The sequence below is a fragment of the Salminus brasiliensis genome, chromosome 1 (assembly GCF_030463535.1).
Source record: "Salminus brasiliensis chromosome 1, fSalBra1.hap2, whole genome shotgun sequence".
Classification (NCBI taxonomy): domain Eukaryota; kingdom Metazoa; phylum Chordata; class Actinopteri; order Characiformes; family Bryconidae; genus Salminus; species Salminus brasiliensis.
The window spans coordinates 70118572-70134109 of NC_132878.1; the positions used below are offsets into that span (position 1 = coordinate 70118572).

The 15538-nt window shown below is 37.3% G+C and overlaps 1 protein-coding gene across 1 annotated transcript; it reads left to right on the top strand.

Moving 5' to 3' along the window:
- Window positions 1-9969: 9969 nt before the first annotated feature.
- Window positions 9970-13266, top strand: kcnk13b (potassium channel, subfamily K, member 13b). The gene is made up of 2 exons (XM_072656920.1): window positions 9970-10291; window positions 12371-13266. Exons 1-2 carry the CDS (start codon window positions 9970-9972, stop codon window positions 13264-13266), a joined length of 1218 nt encoding a protein of 405 aa, XP_072513021.1.
- Window positions 13267-15538: the final 2272 nt, after the last annotated feature.

Consider the following 15538-nt stretch of genomic DNA (forward strand, 5'->3'; position numbering starts at 1 on the left):
TTTATATTATATATATCAGGATTTTTTGTTTAATTCAGATAACATTAGATTATATTTGTTTAGTTTTTGTTTTTAGTTTGGTAACATTAGTTATAGCTTTAAATGTATACACTGAGATACTTAAATATGGCATACAGTGTGGTATACTGTATATTTGTGTTTTGTTTGACTAGCATAGTTTACATTACATTCATTTAGTTAAGTTTATGTTTGCTTTGTATTTGTATCAATTACAATAGTTTGGTGTAGTTTAGGTATGTTCATAGAAATGTTTAACTTTGTTTAGTGTACTTAAAATTTATTAAGTTATTTTTTTTACTTTAGATTGCATGTATTTAGTTTAAAAATGCACATAGACTTTATTCCATCTACCATGTTTACTTTGTACTTTAGCACACTTAGGGCAAAAAGACTCCAGCCATGGTATAGTAAAAGTCTTTTTTTAATAGTAGTAAATTGAAGTGGTAAACCCATGCCAGATGCCATAGCCACAATATTGCATTTTGCATAATGCACTGATGAACACAAATTGTATGCAATTTTATTCTGGTCTGACTTATTCTAGTCTGGTCTGCTCTGATATTGTCTATGACAGAACGAGTACTTTTAAACCAAAAAGTACATAGCCAGCTCTTTACTGAACCACTAATCACTGATCTGTGACTATAGTTAAAAAAAAAAAAAACATTTTAGTGTTAAGATATTCTAGTAGCTGATAGAGAGAGTGTTCAGTATGTTCAACCATTTGAGTAAGCAGTACAACTGTATTTGTACTAATATGCTTTCAGGAAATCTATTCCTGGTGTTCTAATGTGACTAACACTAACTGCCACTAGGGGGCAGTATATGACTGTCCAGTGTACATTGGCGAATGGCATTAGAAATCTTCAGAGTCCAAAGCTTTCTGTGAGAAAAGATACAAGTGGATACAAATATTTGTACTTTGATCTTCATGTACTAAACTGAGTTGTGATGAAGTTACATAGTGTCAGTAATGGAAGCAGGAATACAGTTCTTTTACTTTATTTACTGCTTTTCTGTACTCTGTCTCTTGACAAGGGCTGTGCAGAGAGCCCGAGGGATGCTGAAAGTAAAAAGAGGTTCATGGATTAAGACTGTGAAACTAAAGTTTGGAATCATGGTCTTAATTATATGAATCCAATTTAGTTTCCAAACACCTTCAGGCCCCTAAGCAATTCTACAGTTTTCCCAGTCACTCCAACCACATAAATTTTTTTATGCTAAATGTCCAGTCATTTTGATAAAGGAAAAAGGTTTAAGCAATTGTAAGTTAAATACAAAATAATAATAGAATAATGTAGAACATTAAACAGCCAAATTATTCAAAAATCTAAAACACATAAATACAGTAAAAATAATGACCACCTTTTAACAATTCCAGCTAGACCTTTGGTGCTAGGACTTTATTGCTATATTACGACATCTGTTAAAGTAGCATGTGCACCATTTATACTTATAGTGCAAAGCCTTCAGTAATGCTTTAATCAGACAGGCATCTTTATCCGAAGCAGTTGAGGCCTGTATACGATCTTTTGCATTTAACGACTCCTTTAAGCAGTTGTCATTTATCTGCGTGATCTAACAAAGATAAGGAGTGAAGAAAGGCATGTTTGGTTAATGTTTAGATTAATGTAATTATTTTAATTGTATGTATTTATGTATTAATTTGAACCCCTAGTAGAGATCACATGCCTGGAGGTCAGTATGTGGAGAGCAGTTTACAACACTACCTGTCAAACTGGGTGCCACGCTACACCTCATTATCTGTTTATTTACAATTATATTTTCCTATTCAGGTACATCCCTAGTTTTAACATCACATCACATACACAATAAAATAAAATAATATATGAATAAAAATTACACTCTGTGACTTTGGGGAACTGAGTGACTGCTTAGTGTGTCTCAGTAATCTAGTTGATGGTCAAAGCTTGTGGAGTGATTACACCTAAGTAGTGTGTTAATTTTTGGTTGCCCTTGAGGGTCACTGGACATTTTTTGGAGTGTGTGCTGAAAAAGCAGTTCCCTTGACACAGTGTGTGTGTGCCCTTGTGTAATCCTTGTGTAATCAGCACCTCTCCACACTGATGAACGTTTCTTATTTAATTTACAGCCACTTAAACTCCTCACTGCCCCCAACTGTCTACAAATATTTCACTCTCAGTTTGCATTTCGGCTCTCTGAGTCTATAACTGACAGTTCTGTGCAGCTTCTGGACATTACAGGTCCATTTGTTCTAAAAACACAAGCATTAGAACACAAATGAACAAATAAATAGTAATTGAATCTAATATGAAGTCTATTCAAATCTCTATATACTCTATACTCTATTCAAATCTATTATTTGTTCCTGTTGCTCTTTTTATCTTCCTTTCTTGATGGTATGCTCATTTGTACTGCACAAGATGGGTGATGTAAGCCTACTGGCCAGATGTTCATACACACACACACACACACACACATACACACACACAACCTGTCTCTCTGCAGTGTGTTGCCGGGTAATAATGGATTCTGTCTCATTTACTAAAGCTCCAAACACACTCACTCACACATACACACACACACATTACACTGCAGTAACTCTTCACTCGCATGAAATAATAAACTTTAGGATGTGGACACACACCAGCAGTCAATAAATAACAAATATTATAAAAACAAGACATTTAGAAAATGCAAAACCTTTGTCATCAGGAGGCCATGGGTTTCATCACTGGTGATGCCACAGTCATTTATGGCCAGGAGTCCCAAATAGCATACCTAGCCTCTCTATCTCCCCATCACTACTAAAAGAATTAGCAGTTAGAGTTCTCCTCAAAGTGTGTTGAGCCCCAGTGGCATTGTGTTAGCGGTGGTTTGAAAAGATGTGGTGGAGCATGTTTCAGAAGAAGCATGTGTTTGCCTTCACCCTCCCAACACTGGTAGCATCATGTGATAGGTGGAGTCCTAGCTTTTGGGAGACAGGAAATGACTAAACTAAATAAAAAAAAAAGGAAATAAATAAATTAATAAACAAACAGAAGTAATTGAAAACTATTTTATGCAATCACTTTTTTATATAATATATGTTTATTTAATTGCCATTGCTTTGTAGAAAGCAATCTGTTTTCACTTTGTCAAAGAATCCTTTTTCATTACTATACTGAACCCTTTTTGCTCAGAGTGTAGAGTGTGTGTTTTCATTCTGTAGAGCTCCCGTTACCTTTCTCTGAGAATATCACTCACATGCCCTGACGGACGCCTCTCTGAAACCATGGTGATGATATTTTACGATATTTTCTGATATTGTATCTGAAAGCTGGACGGCTGAACTCATTTTAAGGTAAAACCACTTTCAAAGGGACTCCAGTCTTCCGTCATCTTCAGTGGAAAATTACATTTCAGACCCCCCCCCCACACACACAACCATGTCCTACACTTTCCCCTTATAACCCACATCACCATCACAAAGTGTGTCATGTATGTCTGACATGCAGAAAAACAATCTAATTTAGAGCATACATTTATTCCAACTCAGGTTCTGTGTGTATGATACGTGTTTATGATTCAGCACAAACTGGAGAGGCTTCAAGAGCCGCGTGGATTTGTGAAGCCTTTGTGGAAGCCATAGCAACTACATGAGCATCCAGATTACACTCACTGGCCATCTTCAATGTCACTTTAAACTGCAGATTGGTTTATGGAAAAGGCCAGGGACCTCGATCTAGGATAGGCTGGGTGATAACAGAACTGTAGGTAAAATTGGTTAAAATTTCTAATATTTAAAATGTGCTTAAATATCTAAAGTGGGGTAATAATAATATAATACATAATAATATATAGTAATAATATATTGCAACAATAATTAAATGTATTAGTTATTATTTTATGACATATTAATATAGTATTCATTAACAGTGTGTTTAGAACACATTATGTGATTAATCTAATAGTGTATTGGGGTTTGGTTACATCCCTGGTGTGAATGCAGAATATACATTAAGCTGAACATGAAAATATTGTGATCTCCACAGAGATATTTTTTTTCTATAAGCATCACGTGGTCCAAATTATAGACACAGGGTCAAAAACACACACAAAGCACACTTAATTTATGGTTAAAATATTTGTACTACTGCAATGGTGAAGATGAAGTAAAAAAAAGTCCTATGATGTGCTATATATATATAGTTGAAACCAGAAGTTTACATACACTATATAAAAAGACACATATGAACTTTTATCTCACTGTCTGACATAAATTTAGAATAAATAGAATTTTCCCATTTTAGGTCAATTAGTATTACCAAAATTATTCTTATTTGCTAAATGCCAGAATAATGAGAGCAAGATTTTTAAGGCAATTACTTTCTTCAACGTCAAATATTTAAATACACTAGGATTACTATGCCCATATGATATGAGACAGTGGGTGTATTTTGAGGCACACCTAAAACAAATGCACACAGGGACAAAGACCTTAAAATCAGAATGAGAATTGTGGACATGCACAAGTCTGGCTCATCCTTGGGTGCAATTTCCAGATGCCTGAAGGTGCCTTGTTCATCTGTACAAACAATTATACGCAAGTACAAACAAGATGGGAATTTACAGCCACCATACCGCTCAGGAAGGAGACATCTTCTGTGTCCCAGAGATGAACGTGCTTTGGTCCGATATGTGCCCAAATCAACCCAAGAAGAAAAGCAAAAGACCTTGTGAAGATGCTGGCTGAAGCTGGTACGAGTGTGTCATTATCCACAGTGAAACTAGTAATGTATCGACATGGGCTGAAAGAGCACTCTGCCAGGAAGAAGCCATTACTGCAAAAGAAACAAAAAAGCCATATTAATGTTTGCAAATGCACACAGAGACAAAGACCTTAATTTTTGGAGACATGTGCTGTGGTCTGACAAAACTAAAATTGAACTATTTGGCCATAATGACCATCGTTACGTTTGGAGGAAAAAGGGGGAAGCTTGCAACCCTGAGAACACCATCCCAACTGTGAAACACAGCAGCATCATGTTGTGGGGTTGTTTTGCTGCAGAGGGGACTGGTGCACTTCACAAAATAGATGGCATCATGAAGAAAAGAACATTATGTGGAAATACTGAAGCAACATCTCAAGACATCAGCCAGGAAGTTAAAGCTTGGGACAAATGTGTTTTCCAAATGGACAATGACCCGAAGCATACAGCCAAACTGGTTACCACGTGGCTTAAGGAGAACAAAGTCAAGGTTTGAAGTGGCCATCATAAAGCCCTGATCTCAATTCTTTTGAAAATGTATGGGCAAAGCTAAAAAGGCATGTGAAAGCAAGGCAGCCTACAAACATGGCTATGTTACACCAGTTCTGTCAGGAGGAATGGGCCAAAATTTTTGCCAGCTATTGTGAGAAGCTTGTGGAAGGATATCCAAAATGTTTGGTTGGTGTGCCGCAACAGATAACATCACTACTTGCCAGTGAGCTACAACACCACGTGGGAGACTGGGGTTTGATTCCCAGTCTGGGTGACTATGCTGCGCTACACCAATAAGAGTCCTTGGGCAAGTCTCCTAACACTACATTAGCCAACCTTTGTAATACGAATAACCTTGTAAGTTGCTCTGGATAAGAGTGTCAGCTAAATGCCATAAACGTTGTTTGACCCAAGTCATAGAGTTTAAAGGCAATGATACCAAATATTAATGAAATGTATTGAAACTTTTGACTTTGAAGAAAGTAATATAAATTGTCTTAAAAATTCCCTCTCTCATTATTCTGGCATTTAGCAAATAGAAATAATCATATAATGACAAATAACATATTTGCATATTTGTTTACTTGATCTTCTTTAAACTGCTTTGTGAACTTGAAAAGTCGCCCTTCCTGTTCAAATTATGTCAAAAAAAGATTGGATCAGGTTTAATATCGCTGATACCCAATCCACTAAAATATAGATAAACCTAGATAAACCTTAGTCCCGATCCTGGATTGGGTAAGGACAACCATAGCAATTTATAGTGTTGAACACTTTGTTTTCACTATTTTTTATTGTTTATACACACATGCCTTTACCAACAAGGTGATTTTCCACAGGACAGTTGTCATTATGACCCCTCTCAGGTTTTAATCAGCGAACTCCTTCCTGCTATTCATAATGTCAGTGCTGCAAATAGTAGAAGGAATTGCAGTGTATATCAGTTTTCTGCATACAGTACAATGTTCACACAATGTAAAGAGAAGCAGTTGTTTTTTAAGTGCTGTAAAAAATAATAATGGCTTAAAAGTTAAAAGGTTTCATATGACTGCAACAACATAGAAGTCAATATGAAATAGAATAAACACATTTTTATGAGAAAAAATGGGGCAATGATTGTTGCGTTTTGGTTGTTGACCCATTTTACTGTTGCATCCCCCACAGTCCAGCGAAGAGGAAAGGCTTCAAAGCTTCAAAGCTCTAAGGAAAAGGACAGCCTCTGGCTGCATCACTCTGCAGATAAAAGGTGAAGTTAATTTTCTATAGAAGTGACCTCTGAACATGCAGAAGGCTGGGTTTTACTAAAGACATTTATTTCTTACTGACATAATATGACCTTACAATTAGAAAAGCTGTTTACATTTGCAAAGTTGCATTAGACCATGAACATCCATATACAGCAAAATATCCTCTTCTTTGGAAAACTGCATGTGCTAGTGTGTTCATTATCATTATCATGTCATTCATCTTATGTTTATCATTGCTTACAGTTTATTTAGTTTCATTTGCAGCTCTATCCTGGCCAGAATAAACATCTGCAAATCTTTGTAATGTACAATGTAAAATGTAATGGCTCAACAAATGAATTAAAGAATTATGATCTCCTATGAATCATTCAGTATCTACAATGGATCATTCAGTATTTACCATTAATTATTCAGTATCTTTGATGAATTATTTAGTATGAATTATTCAGTATCTACTAAGTTATTCAGTATCTTTAATAAATTATTTAGTATCTTCAATAAATTATTCAGTGTCTACTGTGAATCATTCAGTACCTACTGAGTTTTTCAGTATCTTCAATAAATTATTCAGTGTCTACTATGAGTCATTCAGTATCTTCGATATATTATTCAGAATCTACTATAAATTATTCAGTGTCTACTTTAATCATTCAGTATCTTTAGTCAATTATTTAGTATCTACAATCAATTATTTAGTAACTTTAATAAATTATTCAGTATCTACTATAAATTATTCAGTGTTTCTTATGAATCATTCAGTATCTACTGAGTTATTTAGTATCGTCAATAAATTATTCAGTATCTACCATGAATTATTCAATGTCTACTATGAATCATTCAGTATCTTCAATAAATTATTCAGTATGTACCATGAATGATTCCGTACATGCTATGAATTATTCTGTATCTACTGAGCTATTCAGTATCTTCAATAAGTTATTCAGTACCTACTATGAAAGAGTTCTTAGTAATAAAAATGAGAAAGTGAACTCACAAACCCCTAGAGTGTTTTGACCTATTGTTTTGCTTGGCTAATTTAACTTCTGCTGGAGTCACTGAGTAGTTCTACTAGATGATGGATTTAGACTGCTGTACACATATCTGCTTATATTAGTATTATATGAGTATTGTAGACATTAACTGGTTGTGGTTGTCAATCCTGGAAACCAAACCTTTAAGCTAATCTAAGCAAATAACTCAAGTGTCAAAGATCTAACAATAAAGAAAAGATGGTTCTTACAACAGCTTTAGTGCTTAAATAGTCTGCATACTTTTTTTTTACATCTTTTTCACTCAAGCAAAGCTACTATAACTAATTAGTCCTGAATAAAGGCTTGAGTTCTGCTTAGTTCTGTTATGACCTAGATTTGTCAGACATGGCTACAGCATTGATTGACCATTTTAAACAGATTCTATTAATATCTCATTTCAGATTGTGTACAATGCATAATGTATTTTCCCTCTCAGCACTAAAAGTGACATTTGCTGAAAGCTGCTCAGTGTGTCCATCAGCAAATGTTGAAATTCTCCAACCAAATCTGAAAGGTCAGCTCATATTGATCACTGAAGATTAGATGGTCCCTTTCCCAAAGCATAGCGAATACCAGACAGCATCGTTTTAATTCATGTCTGGTATGGTGTGTGACAGCAACCAGGGCTATCGTTGAAAATGAAAACTAAAACAAAAAACAGCATTGACTGAACATAACCATTATTGTAATAAGGGAAAAAATATAAATGTGAATATAAATAAGTGTTCAAAAACACCCTCCCCCCTAAAAAATTATAATGCCCGCTACAGAAAACAAAACACTTGTGTTTTGTCACAACCTGGAATAGGAGATTTCTGTGTCTAAGCAAAAATGTACAACATAAAAATGTACAGCATTTCTAAAACACATTGCAACATAAGGAAATCAGTTTGGAAAAACATGTCCTGTTATGCCCTGATTTTTAACAATATTTTGCCCATAATACAAAAAATCCTCTTTTACAAAATAAAGTTACAAAATAAAATAAAATGAATAGACTGTTAATTAAGTAAAATAAAGCTAAAAAACTCTTAAAACTAATGACAATGTGTTTCTATGTGACGTCAACTAATTGATCTGTTTCCCAAATCAACATGGTTAAGCTGTTTGACTACAGTTAAGCATGATTACATTATTAAGTATGTTTTTACACTTTACACATTACACTTAGCAATGTTTAACACAGACACTTTTTAAGTGCTTAAGTACTTTGCTCTGTGAAACACTCATTGAGTGATATTTGGGATCACACCATTAGATTAGATTTTTAATAAATCAGACACTTTTACTAAAATTTCACCTCAAATATTACTGAGTAAAAACTTAATCAACATTAAACATTTGCCATGCTCGGATGTGTATCTGTTACCACATTACTAGTTACATAAATGATTGTACGACAGTAAGATTGAAGTATGAATTTTTATAACTTATTTATAAAAATATAGAATAAGAACAGAACAAGAAACGAAAACAGGCTCATTTAGCACCATCAACTATGTTAAAATGTGTCTGCTGTTGCTATTGGTAACAGTCTCTGATCTAACACACTTATTAACTGACTGTGCTATTGGCTAGCTATTTAGCACAGTCTTCCTTACTCCTTCAGAAGGCTGAAGAGTTTGTTTATTCAGTGAAATCTGAAACGGCAGCCGTAGAGAAGTTTATTAGCAGGCAAACTCTGAGGTTGCTTTGTAGGAGAATAAGGTGTTGTTAAAAATGTGCATGGAATGGAGAGCCATGTGCATAATAACTAGCATACATTAGTTTAGTTAGTTAGAAAAATTAATTAATGGAATATATTTTTAGTAAAGGAGCAGATTGCTGTTTAAAACATAATGACTGTGAGAATATTATATATTATATATAAATTATTAAATAAAGAAAAAATATTGAAGCTGAAGTTTTGCAGTTTAAAATGTACGTTTAGGGAATATTGTAGTGGAACCTATTAGTTATTGCTATTAAACTATATAAATAAAATAGTCCAGGGAGCTTTTGGGGAATTTTTGCAAAACTGTAGTAGAGTTCACCCACAGAGCATTAATTATGAAATTCACAATGTTTTAGTCTTTCAGTGATAGGTGTTCCTTTTACTCATTTTCAAGTGTGTGTGTGTGTGTGTGTGTGTGTGTGTGTATGAGTGTTTTCTCCTCCCCTTTGCTAAGGGTGGGAGGTTCAGCCCATGCTCACATTCAGCAGCCTCACCCAGGAGAGGAGCAACCAGTCTCTTCCAGTATCTCATAGTGCAGCACAGGAAAGAGATATATCTATATCTCATTTGTTTATTTCTTTCTGAAATAAACTCCTTGCTTATAGCATCTTAATACCAGTTAAGCAACAGAATGGAACTTTTAGATCCAGAAGAAGCCTTGTCTCATAGCCCCAGCCTGGCCCAGGCTCCTGAGGAGTAAGGCAGACACTGGCGGAGCTAAGGCACTGTGGATGGCCTGCTGCCAGTGCTTGGGGGTGGGGGAGGACACCGGGCGCTTCGTGCTCCTAGCCCTGGCTATCCTGCTGTACCTGCTGGGCGGTGCAGGGGTGTTTTCGGCTCTCGAGGCACCGCTAGAGCTGCAGGTGAGAGAACACTGGTCAGCACGCCTGCACAGCTTCAGTCACAGTTTCAACATCAGCCAGCAGGACCTCAGCAGCTTTCTCAGGAGCTACGAGGAGGCCAAGCTGGCTGGCATCAGGGTGGACTCCAGCAGGGCACGCTGGGACTTCACCGGGGCATTCTACTTCGTTGGAACTGTGGTGTCCACCATTGGTGAGAGAGAGAAAGAGAGAGAGAAAAGTGGATGAAATGATGGGCTAAAGCAGCTGTGTGCTACATTAACACAATTCTTACCAAACTAAGGAAACTGATTAACCGGGATTGTGTTGCTGTAGCATGGTGTATGCATGTGCAACAAATTACAAAAGCTGAAGACTACAGCACTATTCATTTTTAGTGAATGCCCAACACATGTTGTGGTTCAGGAGAAAAAAACTGCAACATAAGAATAGAGTACAAATATAAATACTTTAGGTTCTGATTTATTATTATATTTCATATAAAAATTTAAGTAAGTAAAAAAATATTTTCAATATATCCTACATTCTGATTTTGGAATTGTTGTAAGAACATGATCAGATTTCATGACATTTTTGTCATCTAAGATAAGAGATAAGATAGTCCTTTATTAGTCCTGCAGTGGGGAAATTCCCAAACATCTCAAACATTATTTCTAAACTAGACAGCGAGTGATAAGATGAGCGAGAGATGCTGCAGCATTCTCTACTCTTCTCCTCTCCTCTTCTTCTCTTCTCATCTCCTTTCCTCTTCTTCTCCTCTCCTGTCCTGTCCTCTCCTCTTTTCTTCTCTTCACTTCTCATCTCCTCTCCTCTCTACTCATCTCCACTTCTTCTCTTCTCTCCTCTCTTCTTTTTCTCTTCTCTCCTGCCCTCTCCTCTCCTCTTTTCCTCTTCTCCCCTCTCCAAATGTATTCTCCTCTCCTGTTTTCACCTCCTCTTCTTCTCTGTTGTCATTTCTTCTCTTCTCGCATCTTCTTCTTCTCTCCTCTTCTCTCCTCCTCTCTACAATTTTGGTCTCTTCTCCTTTTCTCTTCTCACCTTTCCTCTTTCCCCTCCTCCCCTCTTCTTTCCCCTACTCACAGATCACTCTGCATCTAGTCTCTTGGAGTTAAGTCCATTAGTAGATTGGCGCAGGCAGATGAAACAGTGTAGAGGACACTTAGCGGATATTGGTTTTTGCCTCTCTGCTACAGAAAGGCAACATTCAGTAGAAAGTGGGGGTCAGAGGTCAATCTCCTTGAGTCTTAAATAAATCTACTGTGAACAATGAAAAATGGCATGGTTTAAATGTAGTGAGCATGTCTTTTGTGGGAATTGTTACAAAAAATTCTGAATAGAAAGTGAACGGCAGATCCCGTTTTCCCGAGTGGGACAGAAAGGAGAATAGCAGAATAGCAGCAACCAAGCACAGCCATTGTTGCCAAATGCCAAACCATTTCTGGCAGAGGGGGAGAAGACTGTAGAGAGTTGGGGGGGGGGTGCTGCTCATTAAAGAACAAAACTTTAAAGAACAAACTGCCTTGAGAACCAGACTAGAAGACATCTTGACCAACACAAGATACCAGCTAACATAAACACGCCACAAACACCTAGGGATTCAATTCACGGTAGTAACTGGCTGAAGCGTGGCTCCTTAAATGCTCCCAGTCCCAGGTGCAACCCATGAACACAGAATCAACACAAATGAGGTGGAAGTCCTTATATGGGTCTGTGGGTGGCGACCCTGGGGGAGGGCGCGATAACTAATAAACATAAAATCAGTGGTCAGTGAGTGTGTTTACTGTAAAACTCTATATAAAATTAGAATAAACCCTAATAAACATAAAGTCAGTGGTCAGTGAGTGTGTTTACTGTAAAACTCTATATAACATTAGAATAAACTCTAATAAACATAAAGTCAGTGGTCAGTGAGTGTGTTTACTGTAAAACTCTATATAACATTAGAATAAACCAATATAAACATAAAGTCAGTGGTCAGTGAGTGTGTTTACTGTAAAACTCTATATAACATTAGAATAAACCCTAATAAACATAAAGTCAGTGGTCAGTGAGTGAGTTTACCTGTAAAACTATATAAAACTATGATATGTTGGTTAGAAGAATACAGGTAGAATACCAAGATTTTGGCTGTATGTGTGTATTATGTTTTCTTATTGGGATATTTAAATGAATGTAGCGTGACCTTTCTGATGTGCCGTACAGTCCACATTGTTTGAAATCACCAGTCACAAGGATATCTTTAAACAACAATGCTGGTATTGGTGTTTTTCAGGTTTCGGGATGACCACTCCTGCCACCACAGCGGGGAAGTTGTTCCTGATTTTCTACGGTCTTATCGGATGTGCAGCTACCATCCTGTTCTTCAACCTCTTTCTGGAGCGTGTGATCACTGTCATTGCTTTTGTGTTAAAGTTCTGCTATGAGCATAGGCACAAACGTAAAGTCGCTTTGTCTGAGAATGGCCATGGGCAACCTGCACATGACAACCATGGTGCAAGGAGGAGGGACAGTTTGGCCGGCTGGAAGCCATCAGTTTATTGTGTGATGGCAATTCTAGGAGCAGCAGCTATATTGGTTTCCTGCTGTGCTTCTGCCATGTACTCGGCGGCTGAGGGCTGGGACTACCTGGACTCACTCTATTTCTGTTTTGTGGCCTTCAGCACCATTGGGTTTGGAGATATGGTGAGCAGCCAGAGGGATTTTTATGAAGGTCAGGTGGCCTACAGGCTGGGCAACTTCCTCTTCATTCTTACCGGTGTCTGCTGCATCTACTCGCTCTTTAATGTCATCTCCATTGTCATTAAGCAGGTTCTGAACTGGCTCTTGAGGCGTCTGGAGGCACCGTGCCTTTGTCCAGGCCGAGGGAGCCGCAGGAATGTAGTAGTGCCTGGGCATCTGAGAGCCAGACGCGGCCCATCCATTGAAACTGATGCAGTCAATGACAGTGAAGGAGACGGACGCCGGATGTCTGGGGAGATGATCTCAATGAGAGATTTCTTGGCTGCTAACAAGGTCAATCTAGCCATCATGCAGAAGCAGCTCTCCGAAATGGCCAACGGACATCATCCACGGCCATCGGCATCCAGTTCACGCCACAACGGCTTCTCTGGAGGAGTCGGAGCACTGGGAATCATGAACAACCGCTTAGCTGAGACCAGTGTGGACTGAAACAGTCCACCACAGTTCGGGGATCTCCTAGTTTGACAAAACAGCCTTCTGGATAGTATCAAAAAGTCTGATGGGTTTTGTTGCTCAACATGACTAAACAATAGAAACATGTAGAACAGCCAATCACACACCACTGTTTTTGCATCACATGTAGAGACTGAGCTGTCAACAATTACAGACCCACAACTTCATATCATTCTAATTGTTGTCGAACTGCTTCTGGTGAGTAACTAGTATGTACAGTCATAAAAGCTTCTTCCCTTTGATAAAAGCTGATTCAAAGATAGCCAATCAGAGTCAACCTGGAACCTTTTTAGTCATAAGATTATCATGCTGTTACAAAAAGACTTTTTTTAGTTTGCAAATGAGCAGCTACAAATTTACAAACTTACCTAAAACTGGCCACAGACTTTTAGATTTAGATTTAACGACCCAAGTTATCTGTGCTATGCACGACAGAACTAAATGCCTCCTCTAACCTCCAGAAAAACAGTGAAAAACTCCTTTTCCATAGGATATAACTACATGAATAGGATCTAAATATTTTCCCACATGTAGATTTTCGCTGGGATGACATAACGTGAGGTTAGTTTTACAGCTCATTTTTCAGAAAATAAAAGGCGCAGTCTGTAATGCCTGACATCCAGAATGACTGACATGGCCTCTTCAGGACTAAAACCACTGAGAAACACTGAATAATAATTACATTACCGCACCTCCTCATGTAAAACTAATCCTGTCGGAACATGGCTAAAGATTTCCTCATTTGACCATGATACCAACTACAAAAAGATGACCAGTCTTCCCTGGTCTATGGGGATAGACCATAGGAAAATAAACAGTACTTCAGACTGATGTCTTCCAAAATGTACACATTTTTTCATGAACATGAACAGTGCTATCTCTATTGGCACAAGCTAAGCTAACACTGCTGCTCATTGAACTAACTGCCTGAGAATAAGTCAACTACTGAACGCTACACAACATGTATTTTTACCCCAGGAAGAGAAAGTGGAGATAGCTTAGCTGGAGTTCCTAATACGGACACGAGGCTGACAACAGAATGATGATCTATCAGCTTATAGAGTAGTTCATAGATAATGATATTTTTGTGGCCATTGTGTCTTGCGTACATCAGACATTCCTGTTCTAACACATCTACTAAACGTGGTTAACTAATTACCTGTCGAGCTGACTGAGGTGTGTTTGAGTGTGAAAATCACTGAACTCTGCTTGCACTTAGATTCCTAAACTTTATATAAACTTTTCTGCTCTGTCTTAGAAGACACAGTTGTCGCCGGCGATAACAATCATGTGCTGCGATTTTATATGCATTTTCTTCAACTGGTAGTTAAACTGCGACAGGTGAAGAACCTGTGTGGAACGCATAGATTGTAAACTTTGACTTCCAAATTAGTGTGTGTAAGTAGAGAGAAGAGATTTGCTGATAGTCTGAATTTGATGGAAGGTTCGTGTTGTCTCGTTTTTGTCCTTTTAACACTAAAAAAAGAGAGAAATGCACACTCAATCCATGTTGATGTAAATGTTCATTGGATGTAACTGCAATTCATTACATAACCAACTGTGTAACTAATTGTGTGTGTTGTAGTTACAGTTTGGTATACAGTACTGACAGTAAGGAATCTACACTTCTGATGTAATCTAATTCAGATGTTTAGGTTATTCTTAGTACCAGTGTGTAACTATTTCTAGATGTGCCTTTGTATTTATGTAGCAAATTAAAGCTATGAAACACTTTCAGGTGTGCCTCTTGTTTCTTTCAATAGCCTTTTTTTTATTCTAAATGTGAGTATGAAATATTTCTGTTCTCATCCCGATATGAAGCCATAAAGGAGGACACAGTAGATAATAAACTAAATAAATAAATATATGATGACCAACTGTGGATCTGCTTTTTGGATAGTGATAACAGTCTGGTGTCATATAAATATTATCTGTACATTACAGAAATATTCTCATCTAAATATCTTATTTACATTTATGGCATTTAGCAGACGCTCTTATCCAGAGTGACTTACAAGGTTACTGGTATTACAGTGGTGGGTCAATGCAGTGTTAGGAGTCTTGCCCAAGGACTCTTATTGGTGTAGTGCAGCATAGTCACCCACACCAGGAATTGAACCCCAGTCTCCCACATGCTGTGGTAGCTCACTGGCCAATAGTGGTGTTATCTGTTGCGCCACACTAACCATAACTCTTAAAACATCTTATAATTCATGAAACGTCTAGATACGGCTATTCAGACTAACTG